At 41.6% G+C, this 20064-nt stretch overlaps 1 protein-coding gene and 1 long non-coding RNA gene across 2 annotated transcripts; both read right to left on the bottom strand.

The window, feature by feature from the left end:
- Positions 1–8028: 8028 nt before the first annotated feature.
- On the bottom strand, positions 8029–10092 carry LOC130463601 (uncharacterized). The gene is made up of 2 exons (XM_056832779.1): positions 9383–10092; positions 8029–9295 (listed from the first exon to the last, which is right to left on the bottom strand). Exons 1-2 carry the CDS (start codon positions 10090–10092, stop codon positions 8029–8031), a joined length of 1977 nt encoding a protein of 658 aa, XP_056688757.1.
- A 5716-nt stretch (positions 10093–15808) lies between these two features.
- On the bottom strand, positions 15809–19237 carry LOC130464389 (uncharacterized). The gene is made up of 2 exons (XR_008924777.1): positions 18610–19237; positions 15809–16064 (listed from the first exon to the last, which is right to left on the bottom strand). It is a non-coding gene; the product is annotated as an uncharacterized lncRNA (long non-coding RNA).
- Positions 19238–20064: the final 827 nt, after the last annotated feature.

Genomic DNA, 20064 nt, shown 5'->3' with positions numbered 1-20064 from the left:
ATCATGTTTTTTACCGCCTTAATGAAATTTTTATGGTACTTTATCACCTTAAAAATTACTCTATTCGTTCCTATTTAAGTGTCCACTTTCCAAATATAGTGTTTCCTTATAAGTGTTCAATATCCATTTTTGGACTACACTTTTTCCACACACTTTTCTCACTTTTTCATACACTTTTCTCACTTTTCAATAAATCATGATTGATTTTTCTTACACATTTTACACTTTTCCCACTTTTCTATCCCCACATCCACTTTTATTTGTATTTTATCAATTAAAAATTATCTACTTTATCATTTTCCCTAAAAATCAATCTCAATCATTGTTTTTCTTACACACTTTTTATTTTTCTTAATTACCGTGAATTATCTCAAAGTGGACACTTAAATAGGAACGGAGAGAGTAAACGATTGTTGGATTTTACTACCAACTACAATATCCGTCAACAATTGTAGGCGGGGCCCACTCTATCTTAGGACAATTTTAACTTTTGCAGTTTCTTTTTCTACTTCACCTGTTCTTTAAATATCGTACAATTGTTGACTTTTATTCTTCTAACACGTTACTTTGACTCTTAATATCTTAAATTAGGTATAAGTAAAATTTATAAAAAAAAATTGATATTTAAGAAATATATATGGATACGAATCTAAAATGACCCCACATGACTACAATTTTCTTTCGTATAAATCACAAAATATGACCAAAGTCGTAATTTAATGGTGTTAAAAATCAAATAGTGCGATATTTATTAAACGGAAAAAGTATATAATAATAATTCACGTACATAGGACATTATTTTTCACTAACACGCATGAGAAAATTCAACGGTGTTCCCTTTCCCATATGAGTTCTAATATTGTCCCCCGTCCCCTTGGTCATGGGAAGTATGATAAAGGAAACTTGAGAATTAGTATAAACATCAAAGTATAATCAGAGTATCTCTAATGGTAGGTGTTTATGCCAAAATTCGTATGGGGGCGACTTTCGGCTAGGGTCGACACTAACTAAGCAAAGAATCAACGACACAAATAAAGAGGCACGACACAGAGGAGTGTTGACGCGGAAAACCCAGGAATAAGGTAAAAAAAACCGCGGATAGCTATGAGGCTATCAATCCACTAAGTATTCTATATGATTGTTTATGCTTTTCTTTCTGAGAATCGATAACTCAAATCTCAAGTACAATGATGAATAATGAAACAGTTTATAACTTAAGAGTTTCGGTGCTTGAATGAATGCCCCTTCATCACGCCGTTCTTTTTCCTTTTATATGCCCAATGCTAGCGGTTCTATTGGTTGGGGAGATCCCTGGAAGATAGGGATTCTTCCTTGGTCGTTGCTCACGTCTTCAACAAACTCCCTAATCTTCGGTCAAAGTTTGGACCTCTTCCCATCTTATGACGGCGTGGCCCATGTTAGGCTTCTGGGCTTTGGAACTTGACCTATCTCCTCTTGTCGCCAGAGCTTTGTCGCTGGTCTTACGTCGCCCAGGCTTTGTCGCCTGTCGCTTCACTTGTCAGGCTCACTTGACACGACGCTACCTGCGATACGATGATACCTGGATGGCACGACAATATCAGACGTCAAAGCAGTTATGTCGTTAGTCCAATAAAGTGGGATAACAGTTTGCCCCCAATTGTGAGTTTGCGGAGTGCATACAAGGCAAAAGAAACAATTCAAAATTCAAAAAGTAAACCGTCTACAACCGTCCAGTTCGTGGGACGGAACCGTTCTGATTCTCGAAGTAATAAATGCCAATTTTTCGCGACGTGAAATAAAGTGTCTTAGAATTTTTCGAAGGAAGTTTCCAGATCTGAAAACAAGAGAGAGAAAAGGAAGGGAGGAATTGCTTTCGTTGCTTCGATTTAGCCATACCCAGGTAAAATTTCGATCATTTCCTTCGATTTTCTTGTAGATTTTAGTATAGCGATGGCAAAAACTAGGCCGACCGTGGTTAAGGATAAGGAAGATGTTGGGGTTAGTCGGGCCAAGTCACTCAATCCGATCTACTCTACTGTTGAGGATCCAGCGGCTTTTATAACTCTCGCCGGTCTGCCGCCGTCGGCTGAAGTGAGGATTCCTGGTCAAGAGGATGAGGCCAAGGATTGCCCGGAGGGTTATGTGGTCATGTATGAGTACCCTTTTATTCTGGGGTTTTTGTTTCCTTTTACACCCTTGGCTAGATCTTTTGTTGAGGTGTTCAATTTAAGCCCTGGCCAATTAATGCCCCAGATCTGGCGTATTTTTACTGTAGTGCATAGGGTTACTTCGGGTTGGCGAACACCGTTTGACTTGGCTGATCTAATGCATGTTTATGATTTATCCTTGAAGGAGTGTTGTCGGTATACTTTGGTGACGAAGAAGAAGAAGAAGAATTTGTGTGTCGGGTTAGCTGTAAATGATAGGGGTTGGCAAAGTCGTTTTGTTTATGTGAATAAGGCGTCTCTGGGAGAAGTAGGAAACTTCTTAGTGGAAGGGTGGACGACGGAAGGTACTTTATGTTTCTGTACTTTTGATTTATGATGTTTTACTGAACGTTGTCTTACTTGGCTTTGTCTTGCAGTTGTTGATACGTCGTTAGCTGGTTTGAACTCTGACTCTCACGATAAGTGTTTGAGGTTTCTGGGTTGTTCTGTCGTGGAGAGATCGTTCAGCCGTGACGGAGGTCGTTTGGGAAGTCAAGAGGGGAGTCAAGTTGGTGACGTTGACGAGGAGGAGGCTGAAGACGAGACGATTTGCTTAGTTCGTCGTCGACGGAGGTTGGACTTACTCGAGGAAGTCGTTGCGAATTCGTCGTCTGCATCAGAGGAAGAGTTTGAGATGGCTAACACATCAGGTATTTTTGGTTTGGTTTCTTATATGCTTGGTTTATCTGCGGGGTGTGTTTTTGATGGTTTCTCGCATTGTTTATTGAAGAGAATACGCTGTCGTCTAAGCCAGTGTCGAGGATGTCACAGAGCGAGATGATGGAGCGAGCGAGGAAGCGGTTGAGGTCGAGCAGTAACGCTGGTGGGCAGGGTGGTCAGGCGATGCCTCTCGTGCCTCGTTATTCTAAGATAGGTGCGTCGCCTGAGACGCCCGTTGTTATAGGGGGTGAAGGTTTTCATCCTCTATCGTCGTCGTCGCCGCCGAGGCCGTTTCAGGTGTCGTCGACTGCTGTTGCTGCGACTAGGCCCCCTGCTGCGTCGGCCAAGAAGCGTCCTGCTGACAAAAGTTCCGTCGAGGATACTGTTGTCACTCTGCCCCCGAACTTCTTGGGCGACGGTGAAGATGCCGTTGTTTGGCCGCATGCAGACCGATTGATATTGCCCTCGACGTATCAGCGTTATCATGAGGTCGTACCTCTTTCTGTCGCGTCGGACGCTGCTGAACTAAGCCTGCGGGTAAGTGTATTTATGTTTAATTTATTCAGTTCATAGTGTTTGTAAGCGCGTCGTGTGTCGCTTTTGTGACATGTTTTTCTTTACAGGCGTCACAGGCTGCTTTGGCCGTGCGTAGGCAGTGCTCCTTGTTGTGCGACGAGCTTATCTCCTCGAAGAACCAAGTGGCTATGGCGAAGAAGGCGGCGACTTCTTGGGAAGGTAAGTGGATGGCTTCTGAGAAGAAGTTGGACGATCTTGCTGCGGCGGTTAAGTCGAAAGACGAACAGTTAAAGGGCAAGGACGACCAGATTGCTGACGCGTCGAAGGAGTTGGAAAGGGTAAAGGGGGAGTTGGCGTCGACCGTGGAAGAAATGCAAGGATTAAGGATTTTATACGACGCTTTACAGGAGGAGTTTAAGGATTGCGAGGCTTTGGCTGTGTGGAGGACGAGGGCGCAGATGATGTTCTCGTGTTTGAAGGGGGAGGTTAGCCTCTGGCCATGCCAAAAAGAGGTGGATGACTACCTTGCTAATGGTGGTACCCTCGAGGAGTTGTCGGTGCCGGTGGTGGACGTGGATGAGTTGGCGATGGAAGCCGACACTGCTGGTACTAACGGAGCTGATGCCGATGTCGCCCCTCTGATCGAAGACGTTTCTTCCGTTGATCGAGAGGGTGAAGCGCCCATGGAGCAAGGTGAGGTAGATGTTCCCGTCGTCGCCCCTCCAGAGGTGGCTTTGGCAGACGCGACGGTTAATGTTGACATGCCCCCGATATCGGATCAAGTTGTCTCGACCCCTCTTCCAGACGAACATATGTAATGGCCAGTTGATGTTTTATGTAATAGTTAGTGGTATGGATATTTTATTTTTTGTTGTTGCATTTTGGATGTTTTTACTCGTCGTCGATGGCGGCGGCGAGGAGTTTGGATATTTTATGTGTTTGTGTTTTTGCTTGATGATGTGAAAGTCGTGGCCTTTGGGGTCGCGCGTTGTGTGGTGTTTGTGATAAATTCGCTTTTCTTTTCCTTAGTCGTTTGTTTCTTATGGTTACCCCGTCGTGTGGTAGATGCTTTGCAACCAAGTGGAGCTGTCAAGTAATAAGTATTGGATCGACTGAATGTGTAAAATCATACCTGCGCTGTTTTTTCGCTGTTTCTCGCGCTCTCGTTCTGCGTCGTACGTCGTTGTTTCTGGCTATGATTCATCGTGTGTCTTGTACTTCTGCAAAAGAGAACATGGGTCGCTAGGAGGATTGGCCGTTGGGGATGCCAACGGCCCTCCGATGCTTAAGTCAGTAATGGTTTTTAAACGGAAATAAAACGATAAGGAAAAATAAAGACGATGATTCGATGTCTGATAGAATTGGTTACGACGAGATTTCAAAAATGATAAAGTTTAAGATGTGTTGCGTTCCAGCTTCGGGGGACCGATTTGCCATCTTTGGTAATGAGTCTATATGCCCCCTTTCCGGCGATTTTATCGATCAAGTACGGTCCCTCCCAAGCTGGTGCTAATTTACCTGCGTTTAATTCTTTCGTGTTTTGGAATACTTTGCGCAGTACCCAATCCCCTTCTTTAAACGTCTTCACTTTGACATTTTTGTTGAAGCATTTTGCCACGATCTGTTGTTGTGACGCCATTCTTATCAACGCTGCTTCCCTGAGGTCTTCTGTGTTGTCGAGGTTTTCGCTGAGTTCTACGTCGTTTTGCTCCGGCGTCATGAGTCCATATCGTGCACTGGGCAGCGTCACTTCAGGGGGAAGTACCGCTTCGCACCCGTAAACGAGTGAGAAGGGAGTCTGTCCCGTCGCCGTCCTAGGCGTCGTCCTGTTGGCCCATAGGATGGATGGCAATTCTTCTGCCCATCGCCCCTTCTTGTCGTCCAACCGCTTTTTCAGCGACGCGATGATCGTTTTGTTGCTGGATTCCGCCTGTCCGTTTGCTTGGGGGTATCTGGGCGTCGACGTCTTTAGCTCGATGTTCCACGTTTTGCAGAAAGCTCTTGTCTTGTCGCTGATGAATTGTGATCCGTTGTCGCAGATGATTTCTGACGGTATTCCGAACCTGCATATTATGTTAGTCCATATGAACGAGCATACCTCTTTGTCCCTTACTTGTTGGAACGCACCTGCTTCTATCCACTTGGAAAAATAATCTGTTAGGGCTAACATGAAGACCTTTTGTCCTGGGGCGACGGGCAATTTGCCAACGATGTCCATCCCCCATTTCATGAAAGGCCACGGAGTTAGGGTTGGATGCAAGAATTCGGATGGTTTATGTGTCATACCTGCGTGTCGTTGGCACTTGTCGCATTTGGATACGTACCTCATGGCGTCCTTAAGCATTGTTGGCCAATAGTATCCATTTCTTTTGATTCTGGTTGATAAGCTTCGTCCTCCTTCGTGTCCTCCGCATTCTCCTTCGTGGTATTGTTTCAATAGCGTTTCCCACTCGATCTCTTCGGCACATCGCATCAACATTCCGTTTGCTGATCGCTTAAATAGTACGTCCTGCAAAATAACATATCGTGAAGCTTTGAAAAGTATCTTTCTGGCGTCTAGCTTGTCGTCGGGTAGAGTTTCATGCTTTAGGTAATCGAAGATGGGTTTGGTCCAACTGTCTGTGTTTAAGGTTGATAGGACGAGGCTGGCGTCTTGTGGTATGTCTTTTTCGACGGCGGGCGATAGTAGGTGCACTAGAGGTATGGTCGAGAATGGTGATTTTCTGAGTGCGGATCCTAGGTTGGCGAGGGCGTCGGCTTGCGTGTTTAGGTCTCTTGGGACTTGTTTGATGGAGAAGGGTTTGAATTTGGAAGTTAGCTCTTTTGCTTTCTCGAGATACAAGGTCATTTTTAGGTCTTTAGCTTCGTAGTCGCCGTTAATCTGGTTGACGATTAGTTGTGAGTCACTGAAGATGTTGAGTCCGCTTGCCCCTAATTCCATAGCTAATTTCATTCCGGCGATTAGCGCCTCGTATTCTGCTTCGTTGTTAGTTGCCTTGAAGTCGCAGCAGATTGCCTGTGCTATCATGTCCCCTTGTGGTGACTTCAGTACGACGCCTAAACCTGCACCACGAAAGTTAGATGAGCCGTCGACGAAGAGTGTCCATATTTCTTCTATGTTGTTGATGAGTTTGACTTCGTCGTCTGCTATTCTCTCTAAGTCGGGGCTGAAGTCTGCCACAAAATCTGCTAGAGCCTGCGACTTCACAGCCGTCCTTGGTTGATACTTGATGTCGAACCTTCCTAGTGCCATTGTCCACTTCTCCATTCGACCTGTCAGTTCTGGCCTACGCATCACAGACTTGATTGGATAGTTAGTCATCACCACTATTTGGTGAGTTTCAAAATAATGCCTTAGTTTTTTGGCTGCGGTAACGAGTGCTAAGACGAGTTTTTCGAGGGAGGAATACCTGGTCTCTGCTTCCAGTAGTGACTTACTGATGTAATAAATGGGTAGTTGTTGTGCTTCGTCTTCTCGAGCTAGGACCGCGCTCACTGCCGTCGAGCTAACGGCTAAATAGAGTTGTAAGACTTCTCCTTCTTTTGGCTTGGATAGGAGGGGCGGCGACATCATGTATTTTTTGAGGTTCTGCAGGGCTGCTTCGTGGTCGTCGGACCAGTTAAACCCCTTGTTTTTGCGTAGGACGTCGTAAAATAATCGGCACTTGTCCGACGACCGTGATATAAAACGGTTCAGTGCCGCCACTCTCCCTGTCAATCGTTGTACCTCTTTTATGTTCCGCGGGGATTGAATGTTGATGATCGCGCGCACTTGGTCGGGGCTGGCCTCGATTCCTCGTTGGGTGACGATGTAACCTAAGAATTTTCCTGCGGACACTCCGAAAGAACATTTAGTTGGGTTAAGTTTCATACCGTACTTTTTTAGTATGTCGAAGGATTGTCGTAGGTGTTCCACGTGATCGTCAGCCTTCCTTGATTTCAACAGCATGTCGTCAATGTATACCTCCATTGTGTCTCCGAGTTGGTCTTTAAACATCTTGTTGACTAATCTTTGGTACGTCGCACCTGCATTTTTAAGACCAAAAGGCATGACTTTATAACAATAAATTCCTCTATCCGTTACAAAAGATGTTTTTTCCTGGTCGTCTGGGTGCATAAGGATTTGGTTGTATCCTGAGTAGGCGTCCATGAATGTGAGTAGCTCGTGTCCGGCTGTGGCGTCGACCAGGGCGTCGATGTGCGGCAGAGGGAATGGGTCCTTGGGGCAAGCTTTGTTGATATCTGTGAAGTCGATGCAGACTCTCCATTTTCCGTTCTTTTTGCTGACGACGACGACGTTTGCTAACCAGTCTGGATATTTGACCTCTCTGATCTTCCCTGAATCTATTAGGTTTTGTACTTCTTCGTCTATGATTTTATTCCTTTCGGGTGCGAACTTACGTCGTTTCTGTTTTACCGGTCTGAAGCTGGGGTCGACGTTGAGCTTGTGGGTAATCACGTCTGGGCTAATTCCTGTCATGTCCTCGTGTGACCAAGCGAAACAGTCCGAGTTTTCTCTTAGAAACGACACTATCTGACTCTTGATGTTGTCGGGCAGTGAGGCTCCGATCCTTATGACTTGGTCTGGCTTTGTCTGGTCTAGTACTATCTCGTCGATTTGTTGGTCGTCGGGGTCGTCCGACGTCGACCCTGGCTGTAATTGCTAGATGGGTGACTTGGATGGTTTCAGTGCTGTCTCGTAACATTTCTTCGCATCCCTTTGCTGCCCTTTGATTTCCATGACCCCCCACTTGGTTGGAAATTTGATTGATTGGTGATATGTTGATGGCACTGCCTTCATTTTGTGAATCAATGGTCGTCCTAGGATGACGTTGTACGCCGATGGACAGTCGACGACGTTGAACTTGGTCATCATGTTGACGCCTTCTGCGTATGTAGGCAGCGATATCTCTCCTACCGTCCGTAGTGCTTCTCCACTGAACCCTACCAGGACTGTTGATCTCCTTACTATGTTTTTCTCTTCTAATCCCATTTCTTGTAGTGCTTCCAAGAACAGTACGTTGGCTGAGCTTCCGTTGTCGACCAGTATCCTTTTGATCAATGCGTTCCCTATTGGGAGCGATATTACCAACCCGTCGTGGTGCTCCCGCTGTGTATCTACAGAATCTGAATCGTCGAAAGTAATAGCCATTGCGGTCAGGGACCTGTGTAGTGCGACCTCGTCTTCGGTTTGTCCCTCTTCTACGGTCTCAGATTCTCCCCTGTTAATTTTTTTAGCTGCAGAAGAGGTTAGTCCACAAATATCTGAACCACCGGAAATAACATTTACCACTTTATTGAACGGTGGTGGGTCTGGTCGCTCGCCGCTTGTCGCTGGGCCGGGCAGGGTGGTTTGCTCTTTGGAAAACGTTTCTTTTCCCTTGTCGCTCAACAGTTCCTTTAGATGCCCCCGTTTCAGGAGGTACGCGACTTCCTTTCGGAGGGAGATGCACTCCTCGGTTGTGTGTCCGTTGTCGCGGTGGAAGTCGCACCATTTGCTCATGTCCTTCATGGAGTCCGGTCTGTCGTTCTTCCGGGGCCATCTGACTGTTCCACCTACATTTTGAAGGGCGTTCACCACACCTCCAATGTCGACGTTGAAGCCGTAGTCGGAGATGTTGGGGTGTTCGACCCGCTCGTTCCTGTAAACATTGTTAGTATCATAATACTGATTGACACTTTGTACCTGATTTTGCCGAACATACGGTTGGTGTCGCCAATTGTTGTTCCTTGGGGTGTACGATCTTCTGTCGCTGCTGCCCCCCGTCGATCGTTGAGATGCTGTTCGGATAACCTCGTCGTCTTCGATTCGCATCTGGGCGGTGGCCCTTGATCGCACCTCTTCGAAAGTTGCACAGGGGTATTTGGTTATTTCCCGGTATAGCTCCGAATTGGGGATGAGGCCTCTCTTGAACGCCTCAATAGCAGTCCTGACATCACAATTTTTTATACCAATTTTTTCACAATTAAAACGGTTAAAATAATCGCGTACCGACTCGGTTGGCCCTTGAACCAACCGATAGAGATCACTGGTTTGTTTTTCTAACTGGCGACTGCTGGCGAATTGTTGATAGAAGGCGTTGATGAGGTCGGACAGACAGGAGATGGATCTGGGAGGGACGTTCGTGAGCCACTCCAAAGCTGCCCCATCAAGGGTGCCGCCGAATGATTTGCACATAACAGGTTCCACTAGGTCGTGCGGAATCCCGATCTGCCACATGCGTTGCTTGTAGAAGTTGACGTGCCTATAGGGGTCGGATGTTCCGTCGTACAGGGTGGTCCAGGTTGGGAGCCGGAGTGTGTGCGGAACTGTCACTCTAGCGATCGCTTCGCAGAACGGCGACGCGGCATATCCGTCGGTCGGCTCGGTCTCCACTGGTGTAGGTGCCCCGGGGAACCTGGTCATCAACTTCATCAGGCGGGAATAGTGCTTTGTCATGCGTGCATCCATCTTGTTCAGGCGTTGGGTCACCGGGTCGGGAGCTTCTTTGTCTTCTTCTTCACGGGTTTCCTCCTCATCGTCGGTCACGTCTTCAAAGTCATCGGGCATCTCGAACGTTAGCTTTTTTGGCTTCCCACCTTTGTAGCGGGACTGGTGTTTGTTGCTCTTTACAGATTCGAGCTCTTTCTGGAGGGTTTCATTGGATGCCCTCTCTTGGGCTAGTTCGGCTTGGGCTTTCTCGTAAGCCGCCTTCATCTCTGCGATCGTCATCTCTCCAGTAGTCATGGTGAGAGGGGTGCTTTTGTGTAAAACCTAGTTAATGTCCCCACAGACGGCGCCAAACTGTTTATGCCAAAATTCGTATGGGGGCGACTTTCGGCTAGGGTCGACACTAACTAAGCAAAGAATCAACGACACAAATAAAGAGGCACGACACAGAGGAGTGTTGACGCGGAAAACCCAGGAATAAGGTAAAAAAAACCGCGGATAGCTATGAGGCTATCAATCCACTAAGTATTCTATATGATTGTTTATGCTTTTCTTTCTGAGAATCGATAACTCAAATCTCAAGTACAATGATGAATAATGAAACAGTTTATAACTTAAGAGTTTCGGTGCTTGAATGAATGCCCCTTCATCACGCCGTTCTTTTTCCTTTTATATGCCCAATGCTAGCGGTTCTATTGGTTGGGGAGATCCCTGGAAGATAGGGATTCTTCCTTGGTCGTTGCTCACGTCTTCAACAAACTCCCTAATCTTCGGTCAAAGTTTGGACCTCTTCCCATCTTATGACGGCGTGGCCCATGTTAGGCTTCTGGGCTTTGGAACTTGACCTATCTCCTCTTGTCGCCAGAGCTTTGTCGCTGGTCTTACGTCGCCCAGGCTTTGTCGCCTGTCGCTTCACTTGTCAGGCTCACTTGACACGACGCTACCTGCGATACGATGATACCTGGATGGCACGACAATATCAGACGTCAAAGCAGTTATGTCGTTAGTCCAATAAAGTGGGATAACAGTAGGCTAATTTGATATTTAGCTTGTTATGTTGTATAAGATTTCAAGCTATTAGATTGTTTAGCTAATTTGTGCTCCAATGGCTAGCAACTAGCTTGTTATTTAAATTAGTATCACTTGTCCCACTTATCCCACTTGTCAATTAATTATTTGACAATTTTTGAGAGCTAGTTGTCAAGCAAATTAGCTTGGCCAAGCTAATATATTACTCTCACTCCAATGGTCTAGCTATTAGTTTGAAACTTTTATAAATTTCAAGATAGTCCTTAGCTACAACCATCGAAGATGACATTATAATCTAAGAACATGGCATTATCCTAATTGTATTTTGGTTTGTCAACTCATAAGTAGTCATAACAATTGTTAGGAGTAATTTTGTATACAAGAAGTCAACAATGCATTCAAGTTGGCTACAATTCTTTAAATCAACATCATAGTTATATTTAATTCCACCTCACATTAATCCAAGTATAATAGAGGAGACTTCATTCTCATCTGACAAGCACATGGCTACGAGTAGTTTTGTATACGAGAAGTCAACGATTCAAGTTGGCTACAACTCTTTAAATCGAAATAATGTTTAAATCCACCTTGCATTATGCTAACTTTTAGCAAATTAAACTCTTATTTGACGACAATATCACACGTCTTTTTATTCATTTTAGGTAATTCAGTGAAACACTACTTTTAAGTTTGGTGGTTTTGTGAATTGCTACCTTTTAAAAAGGAAATTATATTTTACTATCTTATAAGTTTGGTTTGTTTGACTAACACTACCATTTGCCGTTTTTTGTTAATGTTTTACGTCTTTGGACTCCACTACAACGGTTATTTAATATGGCAAATGCACAAAATGACAAATGAACAGAGATATTTAAAAGAATAAAAGAAATACACGACGGAAAACATTAACGAAAAACGTCAAATGGTAGTGTTAGTCAAACCAACCAAACTTATAAGGTAGTTAAATTAAAAAAAGTTTTTATAAGGTAGCAATTCACAAAACCACCAAACTTAAAGGTAGTGTTTCACAAAATTTCCTTCATTTTACACTCATCCTAAAAAAAACTCCCTCTTGTATTGCCCTTGAACTAGAGCTGTCAAAACGATTATTCGAGTCGGGTTCGGGTCTGGTTATCTCGGGTCTCGGGTCATGAACTGGTCGGGTCGTATCGGGTCATTTTATCACCGGGTGCAGGTCGGGTTCGGTCAGGTTGAAAATTTGTCGGGTCATGTCGGTTTATTTTTCCATTTCGGTTTAGGTCGGGTTCGGTTCGGGTTCGGGTCGGGTCTTTTTCTAGCCGGGTACAATTATGGATTCGGGTCAAGTTCGGATCGGATAATTACCGGGTCGGTTAAAATTCAGGTTGTGTTTACTATTAGACACGGGTTAAGATCGAGTACGATAGCTATCAGGATTAGTCAAGTTTTAACCTTATAATTAAATTTTATAAATTTGGTTAAATTTGGTTTAACGTTTTTCACTTGTTCTAGATTAGGTAATTATAAAAAATATATTAACTTGATTTAAGTTATTATTTAGTTAGGTCAATGACAAATCGGGTTGTCAACAGGTCGTGTAAATTCAGGTAATGGGTTGTCACGAATTGAGTCAATAACAGGTTTCATCGGGTTATAATCGGTTTCAGGTTGACATCGGGTCGGCTGTTGAATCGGGTTCGGGTCATTTTTCGGTCGGGTAAGCTGACTCAATTTTGTTATCGGTTATATTTCGGTCGGGTATCAGGTTCGGGTTCGGGTCATGCATTAACGGGTCAAAATTGGTCGTCGATTTTAACGGGTTGGCTACGGTCGGGTTACGGGTTTCCTATTTTAACAAAATTTCGGGTCTCGGTTCGGGTCCGGGTCCTTAAAAATACAGGTCGGTTCAGGTCGGTTTCTCGGGTCGGGTCAGTTTTTGACAGCTCTACCTTGAACCCCATTCTCCACACTTATCAAAATCCTAACATGTACTACGTACCACACTTGACACAACAATCAATTAGAGCTGTCAAAAACTGACCCGATCCGAAAACCCGACCTAAATCGACCGAATCCGTAACCGACCATGACCCGAATTTTTGGTAAAACAGGTAACCCGAAACCTGACATGTTCCCGACCCGGAAAAATCGATAACCGATTTTAACCCCATGTTGTATGACCTGAGCCCGACATCCCCGAAAGATAACTGATAACCGAACAAACCCGAATGATCTGAACCCGATTCGATACCCAACAAATCGACAATGACCTTAATCCATTTTTACCACATAACCTGTTAGTGACTCGAGCAGTGAATATTTTGAGATGACCAAATCAGTTATTCACTCAATCTTAACCCGTATTCGAGAGACCCGACCCAAAAGTTATCCGATCCGAACTTGAACACAAACCCGAAATTAACTGCTACAAACCCAACTATATAAGACCCAAACCCGAAATCGAATCCGACCCAACACTCAAGCTCGTGCCAATGTTGTATCTCATGGGGTTGGGGCTGCGTGCAATCCAAGAGAAAGTAGTAGTAGTGGTGGAGTATTAAATGGCAATAATGGAGCAGCAAGTGGTAATGTTTCCTCTCTTTTCACCAATAAACAGTGGAGAGCAATTGCTGGCCTATTGGCAACGCCCCAATACTGGAAACTTGTCTTAATGGTAAGTTTGATACAACTTCTTGGATTATTGATACCGGGGCTACAAATCATGTCATGGGAGATTTAACTTGGTTATTTGATAAAAAGGATTTATTTGAATGTTCAGGTAGTCTACCTAACGGTGAGGTTGTTATTGCAACTCAAGAAGGTTCAGTCCGTTTGTCAAACAATATCACTTTAAAACATGTGCTTTACGTTCCTAAATTCAACTGCAATTTACTTTCAGTTTCATAGTTGAATGATAATTTACAGTGTGTTGTACAATTTAACTCTTATATGTGTGCTATACAGGACCAACATAGGGAGCTGATTGGAACTGAAGTTGGAAAAGATGGACTTTACTACTTTTGAGGGATCATTGGGAGGCCGCTTTGCGGGTTGTCCGTTATTTGAAAGGTACTCCGGGGCAAGGTATTTTATTAAGGGCTGACAGTGAACTATTTCTTTAAGGTTGGTGTGATTCGGGTTGGGCAGCATGTCCGATCACCAGGCGTTCTCTGACAGGATGGCTTGTGTTTTTGGGTCAAAGAAACAAAATACGGTATCTCGCTCTTCTGCTGAAGCAGAATATCGCTACATGGCTGCAATCACTTGTGAGTTAAAGTGGTTAAAGGGTTTGTTATTAAGCTTAGGGGTGCATCATCCTAAGGCCATTGATTTATTTTGTGACAGTTAGTCTGCCCTCCATATGGCCAAAGATCCGGTTTTCCATGAACGTACAAAACACATCGAGGTCAATTGTCATTTTGTTCGTGATGCAATTACAGAAGGATTGATCGCACCATCATACGTTCCAACAAAAACACAATTAGCAGACATCTTTACAAAGGCTCTTGAAGAACCAATTTGATCTTCTGGTGTCCAAGTTGGGCATTTTCGAATCTCATGCTCTACCTTGAGGGGGTGTTGAGATAATATCTTGTGAACTTCATTGTAATTTAAGAGTATGCATTCATTGTAATTTAAGAGTATTATTTATATGGGTTGTCAGTAATAATCCAAGGCAAGCCTTTTGGCATTCTCATATTCTTCTCAATATACAAGGTCAGACACCTTTCTATAGAACGTATCATTTACTTTTTTTTTATAAAAACCTTACCACATCAACTAGAGGGAATTAACGATTTAAAATACGAGTTTCGGATCCTCTAGAGTTTTAATAAAACTCTACAAAATAGAGTTGTATCTAAACCATACAATTTAAAATCAATGGCTCATATTAGTGGGAAGGAAAAATCAGGAAGTGAATATTGATGAGAACAAATATGGGAGATTTTGGAAAGATAATATATGAGTCATTGATTTTTTTATTCAATGGTTGATATTGTTCAAACTCTACATTGTAGAGTTATTTTAGAACTCTAGTGGATCTAAAACCAATATTTAGAGTTTCTAGCTAACCTTACCAAATCAACTAGAGTGAGTTGACGATCTAAAATACCAGTTGAATACATACTTATTCAGAGTTCCTTTAAATGAACATATTTTTATTTCATTCTTACATTTTTTATGCTAACAATCTGTTAGGTTATGATACATATGACAATTCATAAATCATGCGGAAAAACCATAAAGCCAGGAAAGCATATTATTTACACATAATCATTTAGCATAGTTTAGATGCATACTCTTTGTTGCGTGCCTTCCCTAGCTGCGCCCGAACCGAACAAGAACAAGTCTTTAGGACTCCAAGTGTCGTCCCTCCGTAGATAGTCCACAGCACGTCCGGATCCGCCTTAAGCTTGACCAACTAGGATCGCCCTTAAGGTACTAGAATTTTCGGCACTTATAGCACTAGTAGAAAAAACCCTTTTTGCAGCGGGCTTTTAGACCCCTGTTGCAGCGTACATCGTATGCTGCAACTGGGGGGCCTGCAACAAGTATTGACTTGTTGCAGCGTACAATGTACGCTGCGAAAAGTACTTTTTTGCAGCGTACATTTGCATGTACGCTGCAACAAGTGTGTAAAATTAGGCAAAAATCAAGACTTGTTGCAGCGTACAAAATGATGTACGCTGCAACAGACTGGTTTGTTGCAGCGAACAACAATTTGTACGCTGCAACAAACCAGTCTGTTGCAGCGTACATCATTTTGTTCGCTGCAACAAACCAGTCTGTTGCAGCGTACATCATTTTGTACGCTGCAACAAGTCTTGATTTTTGCCTAATTTTACACACTTGTTGCAGCGAACAAGTATATGCCCCCTGCAACAAAGCTGTGCTTTTGGCGGGAAAATTTTAGTTTTATTTATCTATACCTAGGCTGTCTTGCACCAAATATAGGAACCTGTCAACAACAATAAATAAAATATCGCAACCTGTAGAACAAATATAAAAAATAATAACTGGTGTTTTGTATACATATATATATATCCCAAAACCAAAGTGCACGTACTACATTCAAATATACGTTCCAATTTCAATGTACGCATACATTTTAATGTAAACGATTGTTCTATAACAACTAAACCACCTCGATCAAGCGCGTTCAAGCCAATAGTAAATACTTGCGCGTAAAACACTTAGCCCGTTGCTCACGAACCACATCAATTTCCTCACTAGTATAGGATATTCCTCGGAGTGTAGACCTTTACAAAAACAGAAATTTCAACTAAGCATTAGATTAAATGCAAATTAAATATCACACTTTAACATTCAAGCAACTAATAACAATGTCCTAATAGTCTTGGAAACTTAAAGCTAAGCATATTAATCATGTAAAAGGTATAAAATGAATTCTTAGGTTATGTAGCTCAAATTTGGGAGCAAAAATGTCATTTTAGCCTAAATAAAACCTATAACGACCCAATGAGCCTTAAATGTGCGTAAATAGATTGGAATGAGTCTTAGAAAGTTAAAACTATGCATATTAAACATGTAAAAAGTTTAAAATGAGTCATTAGGTTCTTTAGTTCAAAGTTGGGAGCGAAAATGTCAATCCAACCTAAATAAGACCTATAACGACCCAATGAACCTTAAATGTGCATAAATAGATTGGAACTAGTCTTGGAAACTTAAAGCTAAGTATATTAATCATTTAAAAGGTTTAAAATGAGTCCTTAGGTTCTTTATTTCAAATTTGGGAGAGAAAATGCTCATTTTAGCCTAAATATGGCCAATAACGACCAAACAAACCTTAAATGTGCATAAATAGATTGGAATAAGTCTTGGAAACTTCAAACTAAGCATATTAATCATGTACAAAGTTTAAAATAAGTCCTTAGGTTCTTGAGTTCAAATTTGGGAGCGAAAATATCATTTTAGCCTAAATATGATCCTATAACGAACCAATGAGCCTTAAATGTGCATTAATAGATTCGAATGAGTCTTAGAAAGTTAAAACTATGCATATTAAATGTATAATAAGTATAAAATGAGTTCTTAGGTTCTTTAGTTCAAATTTGGGAGTGAAAATGTCTCATTTAAGCCTAAATAGACCTATAACGACCAAACAATCCTTAAATGTGCATAAGTAGATTGGAATAAGTCTTGGAAACTTAAAACTAAACATACTAATAATGTAATAAGTTTAAAATAAGTCATTAAGCTCTTTAGTTCAAAGTTGGGAGCGAAAATGTCATTTTATGCTAAATATGACCTATAACGACCCAATGAGCTTTAAATGTGCATAAATAGATTGGAAGGAGTCTTGGAAACTTAAAACTAAGCATATTAATCATGTAAAGGGTTTAAAATGAGTCTTTAGGTTCTTTAGTTCAAGATTAGGAGCGAAAATGTCTCATTTTAGCCTAAATATGACCTATAACGACCAAACAAGTCTCAAATGTGCATAATAGATCGGATTGAGTTTTGAAAAGTTAAAAATAATCATATGAATCATGTAATAAGTTTGAAATTATTTTTTAGGTTTGTTAGTTCAAAGTTGGGAGCGAAAATGTCATATTAGCCTAAATATGACCTATAATGGCCAAACAAGTCTCAAATGTGCATAAATAGATTGGATTGAGTCTTGGAAATTTAAAACTAATCATATGAATCATGTAGTAAGTTCGAAATGAGTTCTTAGGTTCGTTAGTTCAAAGTTGGGAGCTTGGGAGCTAAAATGCCTCATTTTAGCCTAAACATGACCTATAACGACCAAACAAGTCTCAAATGTTCATAAATCGATTGGATTGAGTCTTGGAAACTTAAAAAAATCATATTAATCATGTAATAAGTTGGAAGTGAGTCCTTAGGTTCGTTAGTTCAAAGTTGTGAACGAAAACGTTATTTTAGCCTAAATATGACCTATAATGGCCAAACAAGTCTCAAACGTGCATAAATAGAGTGGATTGAATCTTGGAAACATAAAAATAATCATATTAATCATGTAATAAGTTGGATGTGAGTCCTTAGGTTCGTTAGTTCAAAGTTGGGAGCGAAAATGTAATTTTAGCCTAAATATGACCTATATTGGCCAAACAAGTCTCAAATGTGTATAAATAGATTGGATTGAGTCTTGGAAAGTTAAAACTAATCATATAAATCATGTAGTAAGTTTGAAATGAGTTTTTAGGTTCGTTAGTTTAAAGTTGGAGCGAAAATGTCATTTTAGCCTAAATTTGACCTATGATGGCCAAACAAGTCTCAAATGTGTATAAGTAGATTGGATTGGGTCTTGAAAAGTTAACACTAATCATATGAATCATGTAGTAAGTTTGAAATGAGTTCTTAACCAAACACAAGAATGCAAATATAGAGGCAATTTTGAAGATCTTCACAACCAAAAGTGACACCCCTCCCCGACTGAACCAAATGGAAAAAGGACTCAATGACTAGACAATCCATAATAGTATAACACTCAATGTGAGCATGACAAATAGAACAGCCCAGTAATGGCTATGAAAGCTGCAACATACACGAATCTCATAATAGCATAACAGGAGACATAATCAGAAGATGGATCTAGTGTTGCTGGACTCAAAACACTCAATCCACCCCCACCCCCGCCCCGGCCCCGGCCAGAACAAAAACAAAAAAGACAAAGACAAAGACAAAGGAAATACACTGCATATCGTGTGCACATGAAGAAGTAAACAAACCACCAATCAGCTACCAAGCTCATCATACAACAAAACAGTAATCAAGAAATGCCAAAACAAACAAAAAATTGGTTGAATGAGATGTACTTACCTACCAAAATCTCACAGCTGGTTTCCCATATGAGGACTTTATACAGAACTTTTTTACATTCTGAGGTACTCACTTGATTGTTGTACGAACACGTCCGGATACATTATCCCCAAACTTTGGTTTCATTGAAGTGATCCATTCTCCATGATTTGTTTTAAACTCATACCTGATAGAGATTTTAGCAAGTCAGAATAATATACAAGAATCAAACCCCCACAAGTCCATAGAATATATAGGCATCAAATCAGAATAACATTGACTATCTGAACTCCCCCACAAGTCCATAGAATATATAGGCATCAAATCCCCATTTTCCACAACAGAACTTAAGAAAAATCGAATCTCCAATTCAAGCTGTAATGCAGTTGCAAGAGAAAGAACATAGATAAACAATTAAACATACTCAAATAATACTTGTCGACACAATTATTAGCACTGGAAATCAAAGAACTATCCCGGCCTCATCTGTAAAGACAACTAGCAATGCATTGACATTGCACTCTATGATTTCCCAATAGATTCACAATCAAAGAACTATCCCGGCCGGATCACTTCATAGTCACAATAGATTCAAACAACTAAATTACAGCACTACCTGATGTGTGATTTGATTTCTTGCCCACTTCATTAGTTTACATAAAGTGATAAAACTACATAGTAAGTACTTGATGAAGACCAACGAGATATGAAAGGGAAGTGAAAAGTTTGCATATTAACATCAAGCTATTTATGTAGCCTATACAATGATTTAATAACAAAGTTCTACAGTTAATCTTTAGCAAACATCAAAAGCAGTCTACTCGTACTTTAAAGCCGATTACACTAGCAAGCATGGCAATCAAAGTTGCACTACACTGCAAGCAGCAAGAGGTGATCAAGCTTACTCCAAACCGAGAATGACCTGTCAAGTCTTCAGGCCCATCACTCCAATTATCTTCATACGCTTTGCGTCAGATTCATGTTAATACGAATCTCAATTTGCAATTACCAATTTCTAAGAATAGCACTTAAACTAAACACAACTTTGACAGAGAGGGTATAACTAAGGCTATCTACGAAGTAATATCAAGCATCAATATCAACAGCACTGGTACAATAAAAAGATCAAGAATTCAACCGGAAAAGAAAAAAAGAGATCAAGAATGAAGAATCAAATATGGCCATCGTCTTTTGGAGGCTGAACTCTGAGTTAGATCCATTTTCAACTCAAAACTGAATCAATTCAAGAGCCTGCTGAATCTCACAGTAAGTTTCAGTTCAGTTTTTTCCCAATTTCAATTGTTATCTGCAAGAGCTTGATCTAAAACATGCTAGGCATCTAATCCTCAAGAGTTCCCAAAAATGTGAAATTAGTTTCCAGCAAAACATAATCAGCATTGATACAAAAAAAAGACCAAGCAGAATCAATGATGAGCTTCCAAATCTTGTTTTGACTCATAAATGCAAGCTAAAACC

This window comes from Spinacia oleracea, chromosome 6 (assembly GCF_020520425.1).
Source record: "Spinacia oleracea cultivar Varoflay chromosome 6, BTI_SOV_V1, whole genome shotgun sequence".
NCBI lineage: Eukaryota > Viridiplantae > Streptophyta > Magnoliopsida > Caryophyllales > Amaranthaceae > Spinacia > Spinacia oleracea.
This window is presented reverse-complemented; position numbering and strand designations above follow the sequence as displayed.

Bases quoted from the DNA above. Each gene is read 5' to 3' on its own strand.
- LOC130463601 (XM_056832779.1), bottom strand. From the start codon at position 10,092: ATGACTACTGGAGAGATGACGATCGCAGAGATGAAGGCGGCTTACGAG. The intron at 9,296-9,382 runs GTTGGTTCAAGG...TTGTGATGTCAG, and splicing joins CAAACCAGTGATCTCTATCG to GACTGCTATTGAGGCGTTCA.